The 22,048-nt window shown below is 35.8% G+C and overlaps 1 protein-coding gene across 22 annotated transcripts in view; it reads left to right on the top strand.

The window, feature by feature from the left end:
- LCORL (ligand dependent nuclear receptor corepressor like) overlaps positions 1–22,048 on the top strand; it is a 167,035-nt gene that overhangs the window by 143,432 nt on the left and 1,555 nt on the right. For 17 of the 22 annotated variants that reach the window (XM_079920925.1, XM_079920909.1, XM_079920904.1 and 14 more), the window contains one exon: positions 277–6,419. The exons of 2 other annotated variants lie outside the window; for them this stretch is intronic. In XM_079920925.1, coding sequence (XP_079777051.1) covers positions 277–5,110 — 4,834 coding nt within the window. In that variant the 3' untranslated portion in view covers positions 5,111–6,419. Of the gene's footprint in view, positions 1–276; positions 6,420–22,048 lie in introns of those variants that run through there. 3 more of the 22 variants (XM_079920916.1, XM_079920913.1, XM_079920919.1) reach the window with 3 other exon arrangements.

Raw genomic sequence — 22,048 nt, 5'->3', positions numbered from 1 at the left:
TAAATATAATCATATCTATCATCAACAGCAGCTTTTATATCACAAAACATAGGGCTTTGCTTTGACTCATATTTTATCATAGGAAATTAATTATCACCAGTGCTTCATTTTATTTTTGCTAAACAATAATGAAGATGTCACTATTGCAGCTCTCCATAGGAGTTAGGAGTCCAGCAATACCAAAATATCTTTTGTTCAAACTCTGTTAAAATTAAAATTCCTTACGATATTAGTATTTTTGCTGTAATTCATTTTTTGTTTGATTTTTATTTTTAGTTCAACTGTTGATGCAAAATCAGAGGAAGCTACTAAAATGGAAAAAGGAAAATCAGCATTAAGCAAAGTTTTGGAATCTTTGTGCATACATCACCAGCAACAAGTTTTGGCTATGTTGAAATTTCTAGTCCAAGAGCAGAATGCTGCTTCTCTTTGCTGTTGTAATACATCATATTCTGTGTCTTCAGAATCTCAAAATCCCCTTATTGAAGATGATTTAGATGGGCTCTCCTGTAGTTGTGAATATAGGCTGGCAGAAAGAGGGTATTTACACAATGAAAGACAAAGCCCTGGTTTTGTGCCTCTGCCAGTCTGTATTAAAGATATACATTGTTTATCTTGCCAAACTGTAACTATTGAACACATTAAGACAGTAGTGAATAGAGGAATTGCAAACAGTTATAATTCTCACAGGTGTTGTTCTGGACTCTTACCAAACATTCATTCCACAAAATCAGCCTTTCAGACTCCTCTTTCATCAAGGGAAATACGTGATGTTTCAATAAGTCTTAAAGACGTTTGTAGATCTCGAAGTCCCTCACCCCCACCATTATCACCTGTACAGACTGAAGGATTTGAAAAATTGAAAGATGTCATCTCAGAGCTTTCAGCCTTAGAAAATAACAGACTTGAAACAAACATTAACCAGCCTCCATCTCTGACACCAGCAGAAGTAAGCAGTGACAAAGATGATCATGAAGGTAAAATGCATAAAACTAAAAAATCCAGTAACTCTGATTGTTTGCTCTTGGAAGACAGCAATAATTGTACTACAAATCAAGAAAAAGGTGAAACTACTGTAATTTTTCAAGATTTAATGGATCGTATCAATGAAAAGTTAAAATCAATAGAAACGATAGATATGACAAACCTTATAAAATTATCTAGCAGTGATTGTAATAGAGATAATGATTTAAAATTGAGAGATTTAATAACCTCTCTCTTGCATAATGCAAAGGCCAGTGATTACAGTTTTATGGAATTACTGAGTCAACATGATAAAAAGGTAGAAAATAAAATTATTCAGACAAGATTTCGAAAGCGTCAAGAAACCTTACTTGCAATGCGCAACTCTCCTGATTCACCCATATTTAGAAGGCAGTCTTTACAGATAAAAAGAGAACTTGCTAGTCTTGATGAAAACTTTGTAAGAAAAAAATACACTGAAAAAAATCCAAGGAAATTTGTGTGCCACGATGAACTATTTTCAGCGGACAAAGAAGAATTCTATCATTGCCAAGGGCCGCCTTTACAAAATTCTAAAAACCTTCAAGGTAGTAATCATGCAGAAACATTTTCACCAGATTATGGATTACAATCATTGCAACTACCTCTTAATTTAGAAGCTAACTTGGCTTTTGATGCATTTCCAGAAAGCTTTAAAACAACTTCTGAGAAAAGGAGCATAAGAAGATCACAGGAGAAATCTGTGGCTGGAAAAAATTTTTTGCAAAATCATAAAGAGAATCCAAAATTAGAGAATATTCAAACTCCTTTGAAAAGTGATGTCCCTGGACTTTTGAACAGAACTAAACGAAATATTGTACCTCCAGGGTGGTATTCTATATACGTAACAAATAATTATATTTTCAAAAAATCACCTAAGGCCAAAAAAGTCTGTGACTCTACAAAAAAAAAAGATCCAGTAAAAAATATTCAGATTGAAAGCTCACACAATATAGATTTAAACAGAATTGCAATGAATTCTAATTTACAAGTTGTTGTGGAACGTTTGGAAGATACAATAAATATGGCCAAAAAGTCTTGGAATAATCAGTCATTATCGGAAGGATATAAAGCATCCAAGAAATTGATCGAAATTGATGATAAAGATCAACATGCTGGTAGAAATATGACTCTTACTGTAAGTAGAATGACATGCAAAGAGCAGAGTTTATCAAAACCCATAGTGGCATCCACCAATATTAAAAGCAATCATATACCTACAATAGATTTGAATAACAAAAGACTTGATAACCAGAAAAAGTCATCTGTTTTAAATACAGGTAGCTTGATTTCCAGTGTTGAAAATGTACCAACAAAATATGAAGCCATTGAAAGCTCTTCTTTTGCCAACTATTCTAGTCCTATCAAACTCATGTTTTTATCTGAGGTTAAAAGCAGTGAAGGAGTCAAATATACTTTAACTTCAGTTGGTAATTCCGAATCAAATTGCTATCTTCCTTCAGAAAAACGACCAACTCATCAAGTAAATGAAAAAAAAAAAGAAAGAAATGAGAATATCCCAAATGCCAACTTTGAAAATTATAGTTCTAATCTTAATGATAGTGACGGTCTCCAAAAAGAACTAAACAAATTTAATTGTGCAAAAGAAACTGCAGAATCCTCTGCAGTGTTTACAGATGATCTGAATAGTGATAAGCCACAAGAGGAACCTAAGGAATATTCAAGCAGTGCTATTGATTCATCTTTTAAAAGAAAACCAGGTAGACCTAAAAAAATAGGTCCCCAGGTTGTGAAACAGATTAAGCGACCAATTGGAAGACCACCCAAACCTAAAACTGACCAAACGGACATCACCATTTGCCAAAATGAGTCCTTTAGTGCTGAAAAGAAAAGCCCAGAATCTCTCTTATCAGAAGTAAAAGAAGGTATATATAAGAAGAGTATTATAGTAACTGTTATTTATGGAAGGTCAAGAAGAACTAAAAGGCATGTTTCTGAAGGAAGTGTAAACATAAGTAATGGTATGTCTTTAAATAATAACGTTGCTGATTTTCCAACAGAATATAATAGTCTCAGAAATATTAGAGAATGTGAAATAGACTCGGGTGAAAGAATAAGTGCTATTTCAAGTCTGACTACTGAAACTGAGACCTTGGGGTCTGGCTTTGAACATGTTAGACCTATCAAGAACAAGTCTGTGATACCTCAACCTTCCAAGAACATTATTCGACCAAATCAGAAGTCTTTGGCAATAATTAGGAAGCCTGGTAGACCTGCAAAAGTGAAAATCTCTGGCATATCTGTGACTATTAATAGAATTTCACCTCAGGAGAGAGAAGTAAGTATTAGCAGCTGCTTACCTCCCTTAGAACAAGAGAATATATTAGAAAAAAATCTGCCTGAAGTAAAATATGATCACCAGTACACCGTGGATACAAGGCACACTGAAGCTGACGAATTTAAGAATGGATCAAAAAGTATGGTTGCTACTATACCTTTGAGACATTCTATTAGGGATCGAAAACCATCTCTGCATTTCTTACATTCATTAGCATCTTCTGGTTCACTTATTTATAGAAATGCTCTGCTCCATAAATCGTGTAAACTCCATTTGCAGAAAGGTAAAAGTCAGAAGGACAAACATAAGCAGTCAAGGATTAAAATAGCTTCCAAAGGTACACCAGGAGCTAGAAATTCAAGGAATGCAAAAAAGCGTTTGGAAGATAAATTAATACCCATTTCTGAAGTATCCTTGGACCCTATAATTTCATCAAACCCTTTGCTCAGGTGGTGGGCTGCTTCTACTTCAAACGATTCCTTATTAGAGGAATTAAACAATAGATTTGAGCAAATAACAAATGCTTGGGTGCCCGTGAGTGGAGATGAAGCTGAAAATTGTGTTCATAAAAAAAGAGAACACATTGAAAATGATAACTTCAAAATAGCAAGCCCTTTGGACACCTGTTTTTTAGAACTTGAAGTTTCACCTGTAAAAATGCTTTTTCGGAAAAAGTATGATTTGAATGAACTCTGTACCTGGTTTATGCAAACAACAGAAACGCAGTCTCTTTCACTAGTTAGAAAAGCAAATGCACGAAACCCTTTGGAAGTAATAAATACCAGAGGAATTAAATTAGGGACCAAATATTCTGATTTTAATACCAGCCCCTTCAGAAAGCACTTTAAAAAATTTGCACTATCTTCTCCTTCAAAATCAGCAGGGAAGTTGCATATACTGCATAAAGTGGTTAGCTCTCCACTCTTAAATGTGAAAAGTAATTTAACACTAACTAGGTTAAAAAGAACTGAGTTTAAGAGGTTGCGGCATGAAAGGTGGAGAAGAGAGGGAAAGCTGCACAGCCATGGAACAGGTGCTTGGATCTCTAAAAGGAGGAACTTAAGATTTTTTTGTCAGAACCAATTTTTGAGTAAGACTGAGGGAGGAACAAATGCTGACATCCCACGCCAAGGAAAAAACACAGTAGATAATCAGTTTATTTTGCCACCTAAGGTCAGGGATGACTTTTTGCAACAGAGGGTGGCAATGTCTGACTTCAAAACACATGGTAGTTTAGAGAATAAATTTAAGTCAGAAGCAAAGGAGAATGGAACAAACTGCAGCCAAAAAGATTTTGAAAAGGGCCCAAGACTAGGAAATGTATGTCCAAATAATTGGAGGTCAAAAACCTTAAAAGATTGTAGAATATTTTTGAGGAAGATCAACTATCTTGAACACAGAAATACTTTTAAGTTAAATACAATCATTTACTCTCCTGAATCTGTTAACAGTGGAAGTAATCATCAAACTCACATAGAAGAATCAAAGCACATTACCTTAAGATCCCATTCTGCTAGGCAAAATTCTTTTAAAAAGCAATCTAAAGAAATAGAAAATGCTAAAGCAAATAGTCCTTCAAGCAATAAATTTCCTAGCCAACTTGACAATAGTAAATTAAATAAATGTGTTAACTATGACAAGAATCCTTCTGATAGTTCTGAAGTTCTTAGCAAATTGAACAAAAGAAAAAGACCACCATGGAAGACCACAGAAATGCCAACAAAAAGACATAAACGGCAGTCTTGCAACAGTGGACAAATGGCAAACTATTATTCAAAATCCCAACTAGGTAAGTTTTTCTCTACTTAATTTTAAAGTTTCATTGTAGGTGCCTTGAGTAAAGTATGAGATAATGGGTAGAAAAAGAACAGCTGATTTAGTTTTATTTCCAAAAAATTTGGACAATCTAATTTCTTGGCACCTAGTATGAAACTCGTGAAATTAGGTGCTGCTAAATGTCCCAGTGCACTTCCCCACATCTAAATGTGTCCAGGATTTCAAGCAAATTAAAGTATATTTGAGACATAGAAAGCTTCTAAAAATATTAATGTAAACATTACCTGCTTTTGCATCTGATAGCTCTAATATAAAATATAGAAAACAGTTTGACAAATAAATATGCCCAAACAACTATCTAAAAATTAACTACTACACTACAGGCTAATATATATTTATTGTCTTGATTTGAGACCATCTGGAAGGAAGTAAAAACTATCTCATGGCTAAATTGATACAGACTATAACATGTAATAATCCTAGGGTATCAGTCTTACATACCATTAAGTTAGGCCCTTTGGTACTACTTTGGGAACCACTTTAGGATTTTATTATTTAAAGAGTATCAAGGAACAAGATTTTTTTTCCCAATAAATCAGCAACTTGTTGAATAGTTTTTTCATATCTGACATTGAACTAGATTCCATGTATATAAAGGATTTCTTTACGGAGATGATCCGTAGCCTAGCAAGGGAGAAAGTCGTATACAGGTAATTTTAAGGTAATGCTAAATTCAGAATGCAAACTGAAATGACTTCAGCAAGTAATCATGGGCTTTACTCAGTTATACTGACCTGGCATTTGTGCCTCAGGGAGACTGTTACCCCTAGAACCTAGCAAAAATTGGGTGTAAACACTGTAGTTGCCATCATAGTGAGTTCAAGCTCTGCCTATTGATAGGTGCTAGACAATTTAGGATAAGTGAGAGTGTGGTAGTGCTTGTTGATTACTTCCCTGACGTGAAAGAGTGCCAGGTTACATTTGGAAATTTAAGGATATTTTATCATATGGTTGCATTGTTACATTGTGTATTTTAGGGGAGGCTTTTGTGGGGTCCAGAAGGTATTGGCAGCTTTATTTTTGTTACCTTTTTAAAAAACTTTTTTAAAAGCTAAAAAAACACTCTCGGGTCCTAAATTAAAATATTAAAATCAGTAATTAAACTCAAGTTTTAATAGGTTAGAAGATTATTATGACCCCCAAAATTCAATTACTTAACTGAATAACTTTATAATACCTATTTCAGTATATCTAACATGCAGTGATTTTAAAATTTTAACTATCTAACATTCAGTGATTAAAATTTTAAAGGTGGTCAAATTAGAGTCTCCATTATGAAAGATGAGTCAAATCTAAAAGTAATGCCCTTTGTTTCTTGCCCTAAGGATAACTGAAAATAATATTATAACCAATAGTATATCAGGGAAAAAGAGGGAAGAAATCTGATAGTTATTTTTTTAAAAGAACTTATAATTCACCTAAAAATATTCACACATATTTTTAAAAGACTGCCATGAATGGAGAATAAAGTGTAGTGTTTCATTTTTAATTCTTTATACCATCCTCATTTCATACTAAAGCTAGTTTACATTGTCATTTTTCAACAGAACTGTATTTTGTTCCTTCCAGCTTCTTAACCATTGTATCTTTCTAAGGTATAAGTGTAAATTTATTTTAATATGATTCTTCACCTCACTATAAATATGAGATCACCCTAGAAAAATAAAATGGAAGATGCCTAATTATTACTTCTCAAATTAATTTCAAATCCTTGTGACATTTAAAAAATTTTTAATATCATATTAAGAGTTGTTTTTCACCTTTTCTCATTTTAAAAATTACTAGTAGTAGTTCCTGTTCTGCTTAAAGTTTTATTTATCTTTTACTGATAACTTTCCTTCTTTATTTTTTAACATTCTTTTTTTTTCCATTCAATCAACAGGGACATTATTTTTATAAAGTTGTATTTATAGCAATATTTGTTATATTATCCGATTTCTAAATGTTTCTTAAGGTGTTGTTTTTTTCTCATTATTCTTGATATTCCATACTTCTTTTTGCCTTTTTGGAAATGACACTAAAATTCATTATTAGTTTTATATGTGTTTTTCTTCTTCATAGAGTACTTAGTGACTGGAAATTTGAGATAGACTTTTAACAACAGGACTTTTCTAGGTATATAATGAATTAATGGAATATTTCTGTTGATAAAGAGTTTTGCTTCTACCACAAATGTCTTGTTTTTAAACATTTCAAGATTAACTGTCCATATATAGCTTAATACACAGAAGTTTTAAAAGTTATACTTGACTACATTTGTACTGCTATATATCAACCGTAGACATGGAAAGGAAGAAGAAGAAATGCAATTCTATTCTATTCTTGTTTCAACAAATACTTTTTGAATGCCTACAATATGCTCTTAGGCACCGGAAAAGGTTCAAAAAGTTCTTTTTCCATCTAAGTGAGAAAAAGAAGACCTATATCACTTATTTATTCAATATATAGAGTGTATTTTATGTTTTAAGTGGGATATTATATGGTTTAAGAGGGTAGAATGGTGAAAGTCATGGTTTGTACTCTCAAGGAGCTTATCATCTCATGGGGGATAGTGAATAGGCAATTCTGGTAGAAAGATGAGTGCTGTGATGGGAGAGATTGACTGTAGGAGCACGTCACAGGGAAATTGAACCCAGGTTCAGAGAATTAGGCAAGGATTCCTACTTTTAAGCTGGAATTTGAAGGATGACAAAGTATTAGAAGTCCAGAGAGTATTTCAGGCAGAAGCAAATTGCAGAGGGAAAATTTGGGTGGCAGAAGAGAGCAGGCTTGTCTGGAGCACTGGTTAATTTAGTTCATATAGCTGAGACACAAAATAGGAATTAAGGATGGGGCAGGGGGTAGATGGAAAAATGGCAGAAGATAAAGCTACCGATGGAAGCATAGCCCAAATTGTGAGGTCAGCATCAGTTGATGAAAAAAAATATATCTTGAGCCCTAATAGTGGCAGTAATGGGGAAGAATCGATATATTTGAGAGAGATCCATGAAGTAGAATCAACCTGTCTTAGAGAAGAGAGGAATGAAGGATAACATCCAGGTTTTCGGCTTCAGCATCTGGGTAGGTGATTGTAATATTCACTGAGATATAAGAGAACACTCAAGGTGTTCAGTTTTAGACATAAGAAATTTGAGGTATCTAGTGGGGTATCCAAGAAAAGATGTTTAGGAAGGAATGAGTTAATATGGGTTTTTTGCTCAGGAGAGGGGTCTGAGCTGGAGATACAGATTTGGGGGCCAGCAAATAATTGAAGCCATGAGAGTGGAAGAGACTGTTTAGTGTAAAATATGAAGAACATAGGGTCTCGGAGCCCCAAAGATACGGAGAAAGGAAAAGATATGTGCAAAAGGAGACTGATGAGTAGTCAGGAGGTAAGAGGAGAGCCAGCAGAGCGTGGCGAAACGAAATATGTTTTAAGAAGAGAAAAAACAACAGTGTAAAATGTTATTAAGAGGTCAGTTAGGCCTTGAAATGTTCCATTGAACATAGCACAAGAGGTTATTTTAGAGATTTGGGAGAGAGCGGTTTTGGTGGACTAACAGAGCCAGAAATGTTGTGATTGACTAAATGCAGGAAGAGGAAATGAAGAAAATTAGCACAGAAAAATGTAAATAGCTACGATTGGAGAGAAAATAGGGAAGTAGTGAGAGGAAGCCCAGTTGAAGGATGTTTAGATGCCAATGGGAAGAAGCCAGTGGAAAAAAAAGATTGAAGATAGAAAAATGAGATGGCAAGTAGGAGAAATGGAGTGAAGCCCCTGACTTCATTATGGGATATCTTGGGGCATCATTAGAGAGATTGGTTTTGGCCAGAAGAGTCATTTCTCTCTTAAAACATGAGGATAGTGGGGATAATATATGAGGATGCAAAGCAGTTTATGGGCAGAGTATTGAGGATAGTAGAGTCTGTTTTCTATGAATCAAGAGGTAATCTAAGAGTAGCATGGTGGGCATTGAGCTCTGTGGATAATGTTTGAAATACTGTCTCAAGAAATAACAGGATTGAACAGCTTTGTGATTTTTATCTCAGTTGCCAGCATGTAAGCTTGGAGAAAGGTGGGCCCTTATACTTAAGAGTAATTAGGTTCACCAAGTGGGTGTAACAGGAAGAAAAGAGATCAAACCAAGAATTTATTCTGTGAATTGTGATAAACTATGTGATCAAAGTGTAATTCTAAGGAGTCTTTTTCTAATAGCTGCACACAGTGTAGATTTGAGGGGAGGGCAGAATGGGGTGTGTGAAGGGCCAATTGTAAGAGATAGTTTCGGAGGTGATAATGGCCTAAAATTGTGTGTGACTATTGAAAACAATAATATAGACCTCTTCAATGTCAGTGTCTTGAATTCCTAAAGCAAAGGTGTGCCTTTTCCTAATTGATACATATCTGGATATAATAAATGGACTTTGGACACCTCTGAGGAAATTTCAAACTAGAATAACCTAATGTGTACTTAAAGCTACTATTTTCCTAAAACGTTAAATTTTCCCATAAAAATTCAGAACTCAAGTTGACACTTTCGATTGGATTGAAAAAAGTTCAGTTTGTCAGCTTCTCCTGTTTTGTGGTCTATCCTCAAAACCGACTGAATATATATATATATATATATATATATATTCTTTCCATTCAGAATTCTGGTTTTCACTCAGGTATATAACTGATGGGTGATTACTCCTTTAACTACCTAAAACTGATACTAACCGTGCATACCTCTCTGGTCCTGCTAATGAACATTTTACCATATTTTTTTTGAATCCTAACTCAAGATATTCTTTTAAATTTGTATGGTTGAGGCAACCCTCGGCACAGAGTATCCTTTAGCATTTAAAAATAAAATTTAGAATTAGAGTTACTTCATGTGCTGTTACTCAGCATCATAATTATCTTCTAATGGAAGAACTGTGAAGCATAGAGTAGATGATTTTCTGAATTTCATTCTGATAGAAAAACGTTTCCAGATGATTTAGTCACCTTAATCTAGTTTGCTACGCAAGCATTCCAAAGGTGTATTCCAGGAAATGCTCGTCCACCAAGATGTTCTGTGAGCAGAGCGTTCTGTGGTCTAATAACGTTGGGAAATGCTCCCTTCTCTTTCCTGCGCTTATTGAGTCGCAGTGCCCCATTAGCATGTTAAACTGCATTCTCCAAATTTTATATCCCACGGAACACAGTTTGGGCAACATAATTAGGAAGCACTGCTCTACATAGTTTCCTGCTAGGCTTTCTCTGTACTTACTGTGATGTTCCCAGAAAGAAAGCAATGACTGTAAAAATGTAAGTTAATCTATGTACTAGATTTGTTCTTGTTGTACGTAAATTGTTAGAGTAATCAAAATTAAATTGTAAGTGCTTTACTAAGATTCACCATTGAAAGAAGACACATAATTAATATTTTAGGCTTTGTGGGCTTTATAATCTCTGTTGCAACTACTCAATTCAGCTTCTGTGGCATAAAAATAGCAATAGACAAACACATAAGTGAATGAGCATGGCAATGTTCCAATAAAATTGCTTACAGATGCCCCAAGTTAGAAAGTTAATTTTGTTTGAAAATAGTGCTGTACTCCATATCCATTAATAGGGAGAATCAAACAAATTATCTTTCTTCAGCTTATACTAATTATGCTGCCAAAGTGAAAAAACAACTTGAAATCTTTTTTGATAAGTTCTCTGAGTTCCTTTGTAACTCTAATGTCTAACAATGCATGGTGGATCAGCCTATTTTGTATAATAAGTTTCATTTTTGTATATTAGATTTTATTTCATAATGAGTTAAGAAAGGAAGAGCTGTGGTAGCGGTCAGTTCAGGTGGCTTTCCTCTCTGTATTACAGACCATGAGAAAGTATCTTACGAGTTTAGGAAAACATACGAGATCAGTGTCTCCTCAAGTCTTAATTTATCCACACTTAATTTGGTCAGAACTGGATGAAACAAAGACAGATATTTTAATGTAAGAAATAATAAATACATTGACCTATTCTTTATTACATGGGCTTCATATTACCATTTTACTTGCCAGTTCCATCAGTAAAAATATTAAAACTGTGACCCAATAATTTAAAGTATTCTAATGAAATCAAAAAATTTTAATAAAAATCCATTCTGTTTACAATCGGTTATTTTCCCATCATTATAATTTTCATAGGAACTGAGTAAAGAGAAGAATGTTAGGTTTTAAAGAGTTTTAATATAGTATTATTGCCATAATACTATGTTAAAATATGAAACAGCTACTTTAGTAATTCCTTGTCTTGATTTTTTGTCTTAGAATTGTTATTGCATATCTTATATACCATTGCTTTGTCAACTGTTACGGACATTCTGCTTTACTAATTGCCCCATATCTTTCATGGAAAACTATTCAATTTATTCAACAAATATTGTATATTTTTCTTTTGATCTACCATGCATTGTTAGATACTAGAGTTACAAAGGAACTCAGGGAACTTATCAAAAAATATTTCAAGTTGTTTTTTCGCTTTGGCAACATAATTAGTATAAGTTAAAGAAAGATAATTTGTTTGATTCTCCCTATTTTTTGCGGTACGCGGGCCTCTCACTGCTGTGGCCTCTCCCGTTGCGGAGCACAGGCTCCGGATGCGCAGGCTCAGTGGCCATGGCTCACGGGCCCAGCCGCTCCGCGGCATGTGGGATCCTCCCGGACCGGGGCACGAACCTGAGTCCAGGCGACCCTGCATCGGCAGGCACTCTCAACCACTGCGCCACCAGGGAAGCCCTGATTCTCCCTTTTAATGGATATGGAGTACAGCACTATTTTCAAACAAAATTAACTTTCTAACTTGGGGCGTCTGTAAGTAGTTTTATTGGAACATTGCCATGCTCATTCACTTATGTGTTTGTCTATTGCTGTTTTTATGCCACAGAAGCTGAATTGAGTAGTTGCAACAGAGATTATAAAGCCCACAAAGCCTAATATATTAATTATCTGGCCCTTTGCAGAAAAAGTTTGCTGACCCCTGGTAATATCAGTAGAATTTTAATAAGGTGTGACTAGAAAAAAAAATTATTGTATTTTTTTAGTAAATTAAGATTATTATATCCAGTTAATTCCCAACACCCATCCATACTCACTCCCTGTTGTCCACTCCCACCTCACACACAATACATTTCTGACGCGTAGTTGTGTTATTTTGTTTTTCTCTATGGAACAAGACCTGTCTTTATCCAGCACAGTGGTGCTGGGGGAGCATCAATGCCAGCTTTATTCTGTTTTGTAAACCTTTATTCTCTCCCAGCAGCCTCCAGACCAGCTTTGTCTATCTGAGGTAAGTTCAAGGGTCACCCTTCTCTTCCTTAACCAGCTGCTACCACCTGTTAGAAAGAGATTGATTTCAGTGCTTCACACCTTAAATTCCTTCCTCAAGTGTTCTCTTCTCCCCTTTTCTACCCCTTTTTTCCTTCTCTATTTCTTCACTTAGTAATTCAAAATTTTTAATTCAGCTTTCATGGCTACCATGTTTTTCTCCTCATTTTTCCTGGGCAGTAAATAGTTTTCTTTGTAGTGGAGCTGAGTATCCTGTGATTATCATAATATAAAGCCTACTGAATTCACCTTTTGTTTAATTACAGAAAAATAAAAGGCAGAGTAGGTGTGTGAATGATTTCATCCTGCCAGGTTTTTTTCTTCCTTGCTTTTGTTTAATTTTAAGCAAGACCTTGGCTTCTTTTTTCTCCCCCTCAATTCCAGTTCTAGGCAACCTGGAAAATTCATTTGTTTGCTTCTTTGCCTGTGTGTTATATAAACGTACAGAAGGCTAGATTTTAAAAGCCAGTATCTATAGACCCCATTAATTCTTTCAAAAAGGTTTGTCTCCTGTGTGCCAGGCAGTATGCTAGACATATGGAATATGATGGGGGGACAAAACCAGATGTCACTCCATTCACGGTCAAGTTTGTTTGGAGAGGCAGACATTGAAAAAACAGTTACACAAATCTTACAACTTCTTAATTCGTAGGTGGTACTATGAGAATTCCTTATAAGGAGATCTTATCAAGTCAGAGAAGTGAAGGAAGACTTCTGAGGAAATGACCATTGAGCTGAGTGAGAGTGAGTAGGAAGACTGAGTAGGAACCAACTAGGCCAAGGCAGAGAATGGGGAGGGGAGCAGTGATCTTCCAGGAAGAACTGAATGTGAAAAAAGTATGAGGCATGGTATTCCTGGCGGGTAAGAGGGATAAGACATGACTGGTGTGTCTTGAGTCAAGACGGAAAGGAGGAGCATGATGTCAGGTGTGGTGAAGATTGAGGAGCAAGTGAAGGATAGACCATGCAGGTTCTCAAAAACCATGTTCACATCCTCTCAGTGGCTAATTTTACCCCGCTAGTCAGGTAGTACCAACACCTGTCTGAGGACTCTACTTAATGCCCCAGGGGCTAGGAGGTCTTTCCATTCTTTTTGGTGGGAACACCAATCATATCCAGTCCTGTATGGCCTCTATGTATTTTCCAGCTGGTCCTTTTCAGTGGTCTTTCTCACAGCCCTGGGAAGCATTAATGTACTGATCAGTATTTATCTACAGACTTGCAAGGAGCTCTGGAACTAGCTCTCTCTGCAGCTCTCTATCCTGTATTCTGCTCCACACATTCTAGTCACCTGGGACTCCTTCACCTCCAAACTCTGTCTTCCTTTCTCAGGAAGATTTCCAAGCTCTATTTGGGTTCCCCCTATATTGCAGCCTGGAAACTCTCCAAGCAGTAAGCCAGAGAAAATTATAGGTCTTACCACCTTTTGCTTCCCTTTTGTCAGGAATCATTGTCATCCTGTACTTCCTGTCATCCATTATCTTAAAAACATTATTTCATATATTTTGTGGGGTTTTTTTAAGTTGTTTAAAGTGAGAGGGCAAATTCATTTTGTTACTTCATCATGGCCAGAAACAAATATCCCAGATTTATTTTTTTAACAAATATTTATCCAGTTTCTGTATGCTAGGTGCTGAAAATAATATACTGAACAAGACGAGCAGGGATTTCTACTGTCATCAGGCTTGTATTTTTTTGGGAGGGGGGAAAAATAAAATAGAAAACAGAAGGCACTGGTAAATTCTGTGTTAATGAAATTAAATGACATAAGGAGTTTTTAGGGAGAGCTGCTTTAGGTTGAGTACTCAGGAAAATTGAGATATCTAGGATATCATTCATGACTGAAACTGAGTATGGATGAGAGCTAAGGGAGAGTATAGGAGAAGAAGAAAAGAAAGCCTGGGACTCAACCTTGAGAAATGCCAATATGTATTCTGCAGGTAGAGTGGGATGCCTTGCAGTGACAGGAAGAGGCAGAGGAAAGCCAGTACTGTTTTTTGTCTCAAAAGCCAAAAAAAAGTGAGTCTCAAGAAAGAGTGTATCTTACTCTGCTCAGGCTGCCATAACAAAATAACATGGACTGCATGACTTAAACAACAGAAATTTATTGCCTCACAGTTCTGGAGGCTGGGAAGTCCAAGATCTGGAGGGTTCTGTGTTGCCGATGGGAGCTCTCTTCCTGGCTTGCAGGCCATTTTCCTGTTCTCTGGTATCTCCTTCTCATCTTATAGGGACATCAATCCTATTGGATTATGGCCCTGCCCTGTGACCTCATTTCACCTTAATTACTTCCTAAAAGCCCTATATCTCTTAATATATAAATCTGAGGCAGGGAGACGGGAGGGGCATGGGGGAGAGAGGGGCCCGACACAATCCAGTCCATAGCAGAAGAAATGGGCAACAGTGTTGAATGTTGTTAGGAAGGCAAAAAAGTTGAAAACTAAAGATCGTTCATTAGACTTATCATTTCATTGGTGACTTTAGTGCTGTCCTCATGGAGTAAAAGGCCTGGAAGCTAGATTGGAGTAGGTTAAAGAATGAGAGGTATCGAAAATGGTGGTAGCAAGTATAGGACAACTCATTAAAGTAATCTAACTCTAAAAATATTAACCTCAGGAAGGTAAAAGATTGAGTGAAGCCTTGTTTTTTAAGGAATGAGAGACCTCGCACTTGTTTAAACATCATGGTGAGGATCCATTTGAGAAGAGATGGTCTATATTTATCTATTGCCACAGCAATGCTACATTACACACCACCCCAAAACTCGTTAGCTTAAAGTAAATAAGCATTTATTTCACTCATGAATCAGTGATTTGAAAATAAGCCTGGAGGTTCTTTGGATATTGGCTGGGCTCCGTCGAGTGTTTTGGGGTTAGCTGGCTGTCAAGTGGATAGCTTCGCCCTGCTCCATAGCAGCTTCAGCCTGAGTCTCTCATAGCCATCCAGTAAACCAGCCCAGGCATGTTCTCAGGGCAAAAGCAGAGGTGTAAAAGTGAGCATAAATGCCCAATTTCTCAACTTCAGCTTGCATCATATTTGCTAATATCCCATTAGCTAGAGCAAATCACATAGGTGAGGCAGAATGAGAGGACATGGTAAAATGACAGGGCAGAGGGAGTGCATATAGTGATGGGTGAAGAACTGAGGCTATTAATGGAATTAATCTGCCACAGATGGTATATTTAAAAAAAAAAAAAAGAGGGTCGGAATCATTGATGATGATCATTGATAAGTTCCTGAGAAGGCCTATGGGAACAGGGTTCAAAAACATTTGTTTTAAGTCATGCCAGGTTCGGCGATCTTTTACAGTTAGTTGGCATTATTTTAGATAAACAACTTGCTAATTGCTTTTACTTTCATATTAATTTAGTACTGAAGTTTTCTATTTTATTTTTATAAAGGTATGTGAATCACATGTAGTTACTGAATATTTGAATACAGTACTGCTTTAGGCACAGTTGTGTTGTACTAATTTAATATACAAGTTCACTAAGAAATTCAGGGATCCCTACAAGGCCAAGAATCATTTCTAAGTCACGTAGCAATGCAAACTCTTCATTGATTCCTGGAGAGAATTTGTTTTGTACCTTTGATCTGACTGCAATCTCCTTCATTCCATTCAACTAAAAATTCAGGTAGATTATCTTATTTCTCAGTAGAAATGATTCAATTCTAAATGTTTTCTTTTGAATTCTTGATTACCATGGTTTGCTGTCTAATAATCATGGTAGCACTTACTAATTAAGCACATACTATGCACCATGTGTTAATCTTTCTTTTTTTTTAACATCTTTATTGGAGTATAATTGCTTTACAATGGTGTGTTAGTTTCTGCTTTTTAACAAAGTGAATCAGCTATACATATCCATATATCCCCATATCTTCTCCCTCATGCGTCTCCCTCCCACCCTCCCTATCCCATCCCTCTAGGTGGTCACAAAGCACCAAGCCCATCTGCCTGTACTATGCTGCTGCTTCCTACTAGCTATTTTACATTTGGTAGTGTATATATGTCCATGCCACTCTCTCGCTTTGTCCCAGCTTTACCCTTCCCCCTCCCTGTGTCCTCAAGGCCATTCTCTACATCTGCATCTTTATACCTGTCTTGCCCCTAGGTTCTTCTTTTTTTTTTTTTAGATTCCATATATACGTGATAGCATACAATATTTCTTTTTCTCTTTCTGACTTACTTCACTCTATATGACAGACTCTAGGTCCATCCACCTCACTAGAAATAACTCACTAGAAATGGCTGAGTAATATTCCATTGTATATATGTGCCACATCTTCTTTATCCGTTCATCTGTCGATGGACACTTAGGTTGCTTCCATGTCCTGGCTATTGTAAATAGTGCTGCAATGAACATTGTGGTACATGACCCTTTTTGAATTATGGTTTTCTCAGGGTATATATGCCCAGTAGTGGGATTGCTGGGTTGTATGGTAGTTCTGTTTTTAGTTTTTTAAGGAACCTCCATACTGTTCTCTATAGTGGCTGTATCAGTTTACATTCCCACCAACAGTGTAGGAGCGTTCCCTTTTCTCCACACCCTCTCCAGCATTTATTGTTTGTAGATTGTTTGATGTTGGCCATTCTGACTGGTGTGAGGTGATATCTCATTGTAGTTTTGATTTGCATTTCTCTAATGATTAGTGATGTTGAGCATCCTTTCATGTGTTTGTTGGCTAATCTTTTATTGAAAAAGTAATTTTCTGGGTCAAAAATAAATTACTGGTCAAAAGTAAATTACTGGGTCAGTAATTTTCCTAAAATTGGTTGCAGTAAAATTGCAAATCTAGGACTCTAATCCGAGACTCTCAGATTTCCAAGTCTTGCTCTTAACCACCAGGTTCTTCTGCTCCTCCAGTAACCACATCAAATAATCAAAAGCAAGTCAGAAAAAATGGCTGACTTAAAATCTCCCCCTTAACAATCTATCAAAGCCTTTAAATTCATCAGTATCTTACCAAAGGGAAATTTTACTCTTGAGATAAATTAAGTCTTTTAAAAAAACCAAAAAACCTGTACAACCTAACTCTTAGAGAGTTTGCCAACAAGAGAAAGGATCTATTTGGTCGTGTTAGACCTCATGGTTCACTAGTGGACCATGTTTACCTGGCTACATTGTATGGCTTTTTTACGTTTGATCCCCTTTAAGCCCAGAGATTCAAAATTAAACTGTCGTATTATTATCTGACTATACAAATTATAGGAACATACTAGTATGGTGAACATTGTAGAAACAAATCATACACATATCTGCCATACTTTATTCCCACACATGTAATTTTTTATTTTGATTTTTGTTATTAGTACTAACATTTATTGACTCCTTACTATGTGTCCAGCTGGGCATATTACATGCATTCTCTATGCAGGTGCTTTATCTACATCAACTCATTTAATAATCACATTACCCTTAAGATGTGGTATTCTATCTTCACTATCCAGTTAAATTGAAGCTTAGAGGCTAAGGAATGTACACTCAGCGGGTGAGTGATTTGATTCAGGATCAGAACTCAGGCTCTAAAGTCTCCCTCTGTCCCACTTTCCTAAAATCCTCATCCCCAAAGACCTATTTCAAATGTTTTTCCCCCTCATCTCCCCACTTCTGGGATTCATCTTTCCCTTCTCTGTAATCCCTTTGCCCTTAGCTACTCCTTTTTTTACTGCTTTTAATTCTGGTAACTTATGAATACTTTTTCCCCACTGTCTCCTTACCAAGCTGCAAAACCCTTGAAGACAGATACCATCACAGTCTTTTATATTCCTAACATATTAGGTAGGTACTGGTTAAGGATTTAACTTTACTTAATAGCGGACCTTGCTGATGAACACATGCCAGCTCCGTATAGAAGTGAAACATTTTGCTCTGTGGCATGGTCCTCTATACTGGCCTCCTAGAACCTAAGAACCATCACATTTAGGGTCCAGTAGACCAATGACTTCATTTTTATAACTTCTTATTACATCCAAAACATGGGAATACACTTGTCTACTTCAGGAAGGTTCTCTGCTCTAGTTTTGCAAACTGACAACCATATCATGATATTTGGTCAGATTTGGAGAGAGATCAGGGTCAAAGACAGTGCTGAGTTACAACTATTCAGTAAACTTTTTACTGAATTAACAGTAATTAATTCAGTTAATTATTTCCAAAGGAAAATAAACCAGTCACCCACTGGCATTAAGTTCAAATTTGATGGTTTCAGCGACATTATAGCAACTATTCAAATTCCAAATCCTATATCAGAATTGTTTATCCATGCATACAACTGAGTTCTTTCTCTCTTTGAAAAGATAAACTTGTGTTCCCTGAAACCCTTAACCTAAAGAATAGTTTTATGGTAGCTCTCATGTCAGTCTCTGCCCTAACGTTTTTTCTTTTTTCACACTGAGAAATTAAAAGTATGACTGGCAGCCCCCTCTTTAGTTAAACATAAAGAAAAGTCATGCTCTAAACATATAGGTCTCCTGGATAAGGTTATGGCCGTAGGCCAGACATGTGGCGTATGTTAAGTATTCTAAAGAAATAGATAAATGGATATTAACACGAAGGGAGAATCATGACAGAATCACAAACCAAGAGTCAGTGTGCAGGATAGTGTAAATAGATCATAGGCCCTGAAGACTCACTTAGTTGTGTGACCTTGGGTCAGTCATTTTACTTCTTTGAGCCTCAGTGGATGATTGTTAGAACTTAATCAGGTAATGTAAAAAAGGCTTTTAGCATAGTACCTGGCATATAGCAACTGCTCTACAAATGCTATTTTCGGACCTGTCTTGATCACACTAAAATTTGTTTCCTGCAGTGTGGCTCACCTTAAGTTTATTGTCTGTATGACAGAAATGAACTATCACATATCTCCAGTAATAAGTAAAACAAGTTTAAATTATAAGTTGTATATATTAAAAATTATTTTTGTTAGAATTATCAGTATCATTACTTTAAATCACAGATGATGATTGTTTGGATTTTCATAACTCACAAATGATTTTTATCTTTGATACTTTCCAAATGCACATATTCTATAAACTTTCATTCAGATGGTGGAGAGGGGCTTTGTCTTAGGGTGAGTGAAATTACTGGAGTATTGAAAATAGGCTGAGCTGTCTGCCATAATCATTGCAGGCACCCTTTGCCCTTATTCAGCCTCACTTGCCATCTGGGTTCCTGGATGGTAGAGATAGAGTTAGAAGGGGACTTACTTCGGATAAGTACCTCTCTCCAGCTTCTTCCCCCTTTCACCAAAGTATGTGCGTTTGCATTTGTTTATAGCTCCATATGCTTATTAAAGCATGTTAACTGACTCTAATTAGATCATCAGAAACATGTAAGCAGGGAAGATGTCATTTACTTTTGTTTTTCTACAGATGAGGAAAGTGAGGCTGAAGGAGGCTAAGGTTACATGTCCAAGGTCATAAGGCTGCTTATTAATATTGTCAGAACTGGAACCTGGGTCCTTACATTATTTTCCCCAATTCTTTACTCTCAAGAGTACCACTGGATACACTATTGCTGGGCTTTCATTAGAATCCTGGATATGGACATATAAAGCCACTTTATCAGATGATTCAAATGCTGCTCCTTAAGCTTTTTAATCATGATGTAAAACAGAGAAGCCATGAAATAAAAGACTGATAAATTTGATGATATAAAATTTAAAATGGATTCATGACAAACTCACTGTAAGCAGATACGAACAACAAATAAACTAGGCAGGGTGGGGAGGGGTGGGATTCGATTAATCCCACCCCTGTGGATTAATCACACAGAACACAGGATTAATTCTTAACTGCCTGGCAATACGAGAGAAGTCGTCTCAACTGGCAACACAGAAAAGGAAATACAAATGGCTTCAAGATATGAAAATAAGTTTACTGAGAAGAGAAATGCAAATTAAGCCAGGGCATACAGTTTTTTAAGCTTCCCTAAATTTTATTATACATTGTTATAAGAGTTTGAGGGAAGACATTTTCATATATCATTGGTCAGAGTGTAAAAATGTACACAGTCTGTGAAGGGAATTTCGCTAATATCTATCAAAATTTTTAAAGCACCCGTTGACCCAGCCACGCCAATCCTAGACATCAGTCCTGAAGATGTACTTGCACATATACTTAAAGAGACACACATAAGAATATTCAATACATTGATATTTTTAAGCAAAAGATTGGAATAGCCCAAAAGTTTGTCAGTTGAAGACTGGCTAAGTCAATTATGACATAGCCGTAGAATGGGGTTCTATGTAGCTATTAAAATAATCAAATATTCATTGTACAAATATGGAACAATCTCCAAAATATATAAGCAAGATACAGAACAGTATTCAGAATTGTGTAGGGGGAAAGGAGATATTTGAAACAGACATATATACATATATATCAATGCAGAGAGACTATCTGGAATAATACACACGAAATTGGCAACAGTAGTTGCTCCTGGAAGAGGGGCTAGGAGCAGTGAGAGACTTCATTGTATAACATTTTGTAGTTATCTATTTTTAATTTTGCAAATTTATTACCTATTTTTAAAACATGAAAAAAAATCATTGTTTAAAAAATACATTAAGTTGAACATTAATCTTTCACTTGGTACAAATGTATATGATTCTATGACAAATTTCTAACATTAAACCTAACTAGTCAAAATTTTAATTTCCAAATATAAAGGTATATTTGTTAAAAATTCCTGTAGACTGCAAATTTTTTGAAAGCGTGGACTATATCTTCATCTTTGTATCCAAAAGTGCTTTCTGATGGGTATTCAAAAACTGTTAATTTGACTGGTAGAGAAGATGGAATTGAAAAGTGCTCTGGTAAGTACTGGATTATAATTAGAGATCGAGATTCTTATATTAGTTCTCATACATCTGGTTAGAACACTCTGAAAAATAGCAGTTTATTTTTCTATTTTCCTATATCTTAGTTTCCCTATCATCTCTTTTTAAAAAAAAAGCGGGGAAGTGGGGACTAGAAAGGTCACTTCTAGCTCTGCTGTTCTAATGCCTCTGGTTCTAGCACTTCAAGATCAGTAGTGCCCAAACTTCAAACACCAGCTAGTTTTGTTTTTGTAGGTATATATTTATGAATTAAACATGTCAATCTGTATATTGGTACTAACAACATTTAGTTATTTTTCTTGACTATTTTCTTCCCATGCATGTGTATAGTTTTGTGCATCCCTGGCATTTGTGTTCCCAAGTTTGGAGTACACTCTCTAGAAAAGTAACTTTAAAAGTCTTTAAAGTATTGAAAAGAACAATAGTGTAGTTACTGAATAGTATTCTCTGATGAATACACCTTTGTCAATCAAATAGCAAACAGAAAACAGAAAAAAAAATCGTTTTTAGGACTATGATTTGTTGCTCCATGCCGTTGTTTTATTGTAGAGTTTGATGCCTGATATACTTACCTACCAAGCTACCTCAATTAATATCATTGTATTTTTATAGCTTGCTTTAGAGTTTCTCAAAGAGTCATACATCAGACTTCCTTGTTTTGAAAATACAAATAAAAATATGAAGACTAGCAGTCCTTGGAGGAAGGAAAAACATTACTGTTGTTATTGATCATATCTCTAGGTT

The sequence above is a fragment of the Stenella coeruleoalba genome (assembly GCF_951394435.1).
Source record: "Stenella coeruleoalba genome assembly, chromosome: 4".
In the NCBI taxonomy this organism is placed as follows: domain Eukaryota; kingdom Metazoa; phylum Chordata; class Mammalia; order Artiodactyla; family Delphinidae; genus Stenella; species Stenella coeruleoalba.
The sequence above is the reverse complement of the archived record's forward strand: the minus strand, read 5'-3'. Positions and strand labels throughout refer to the sequence as shown.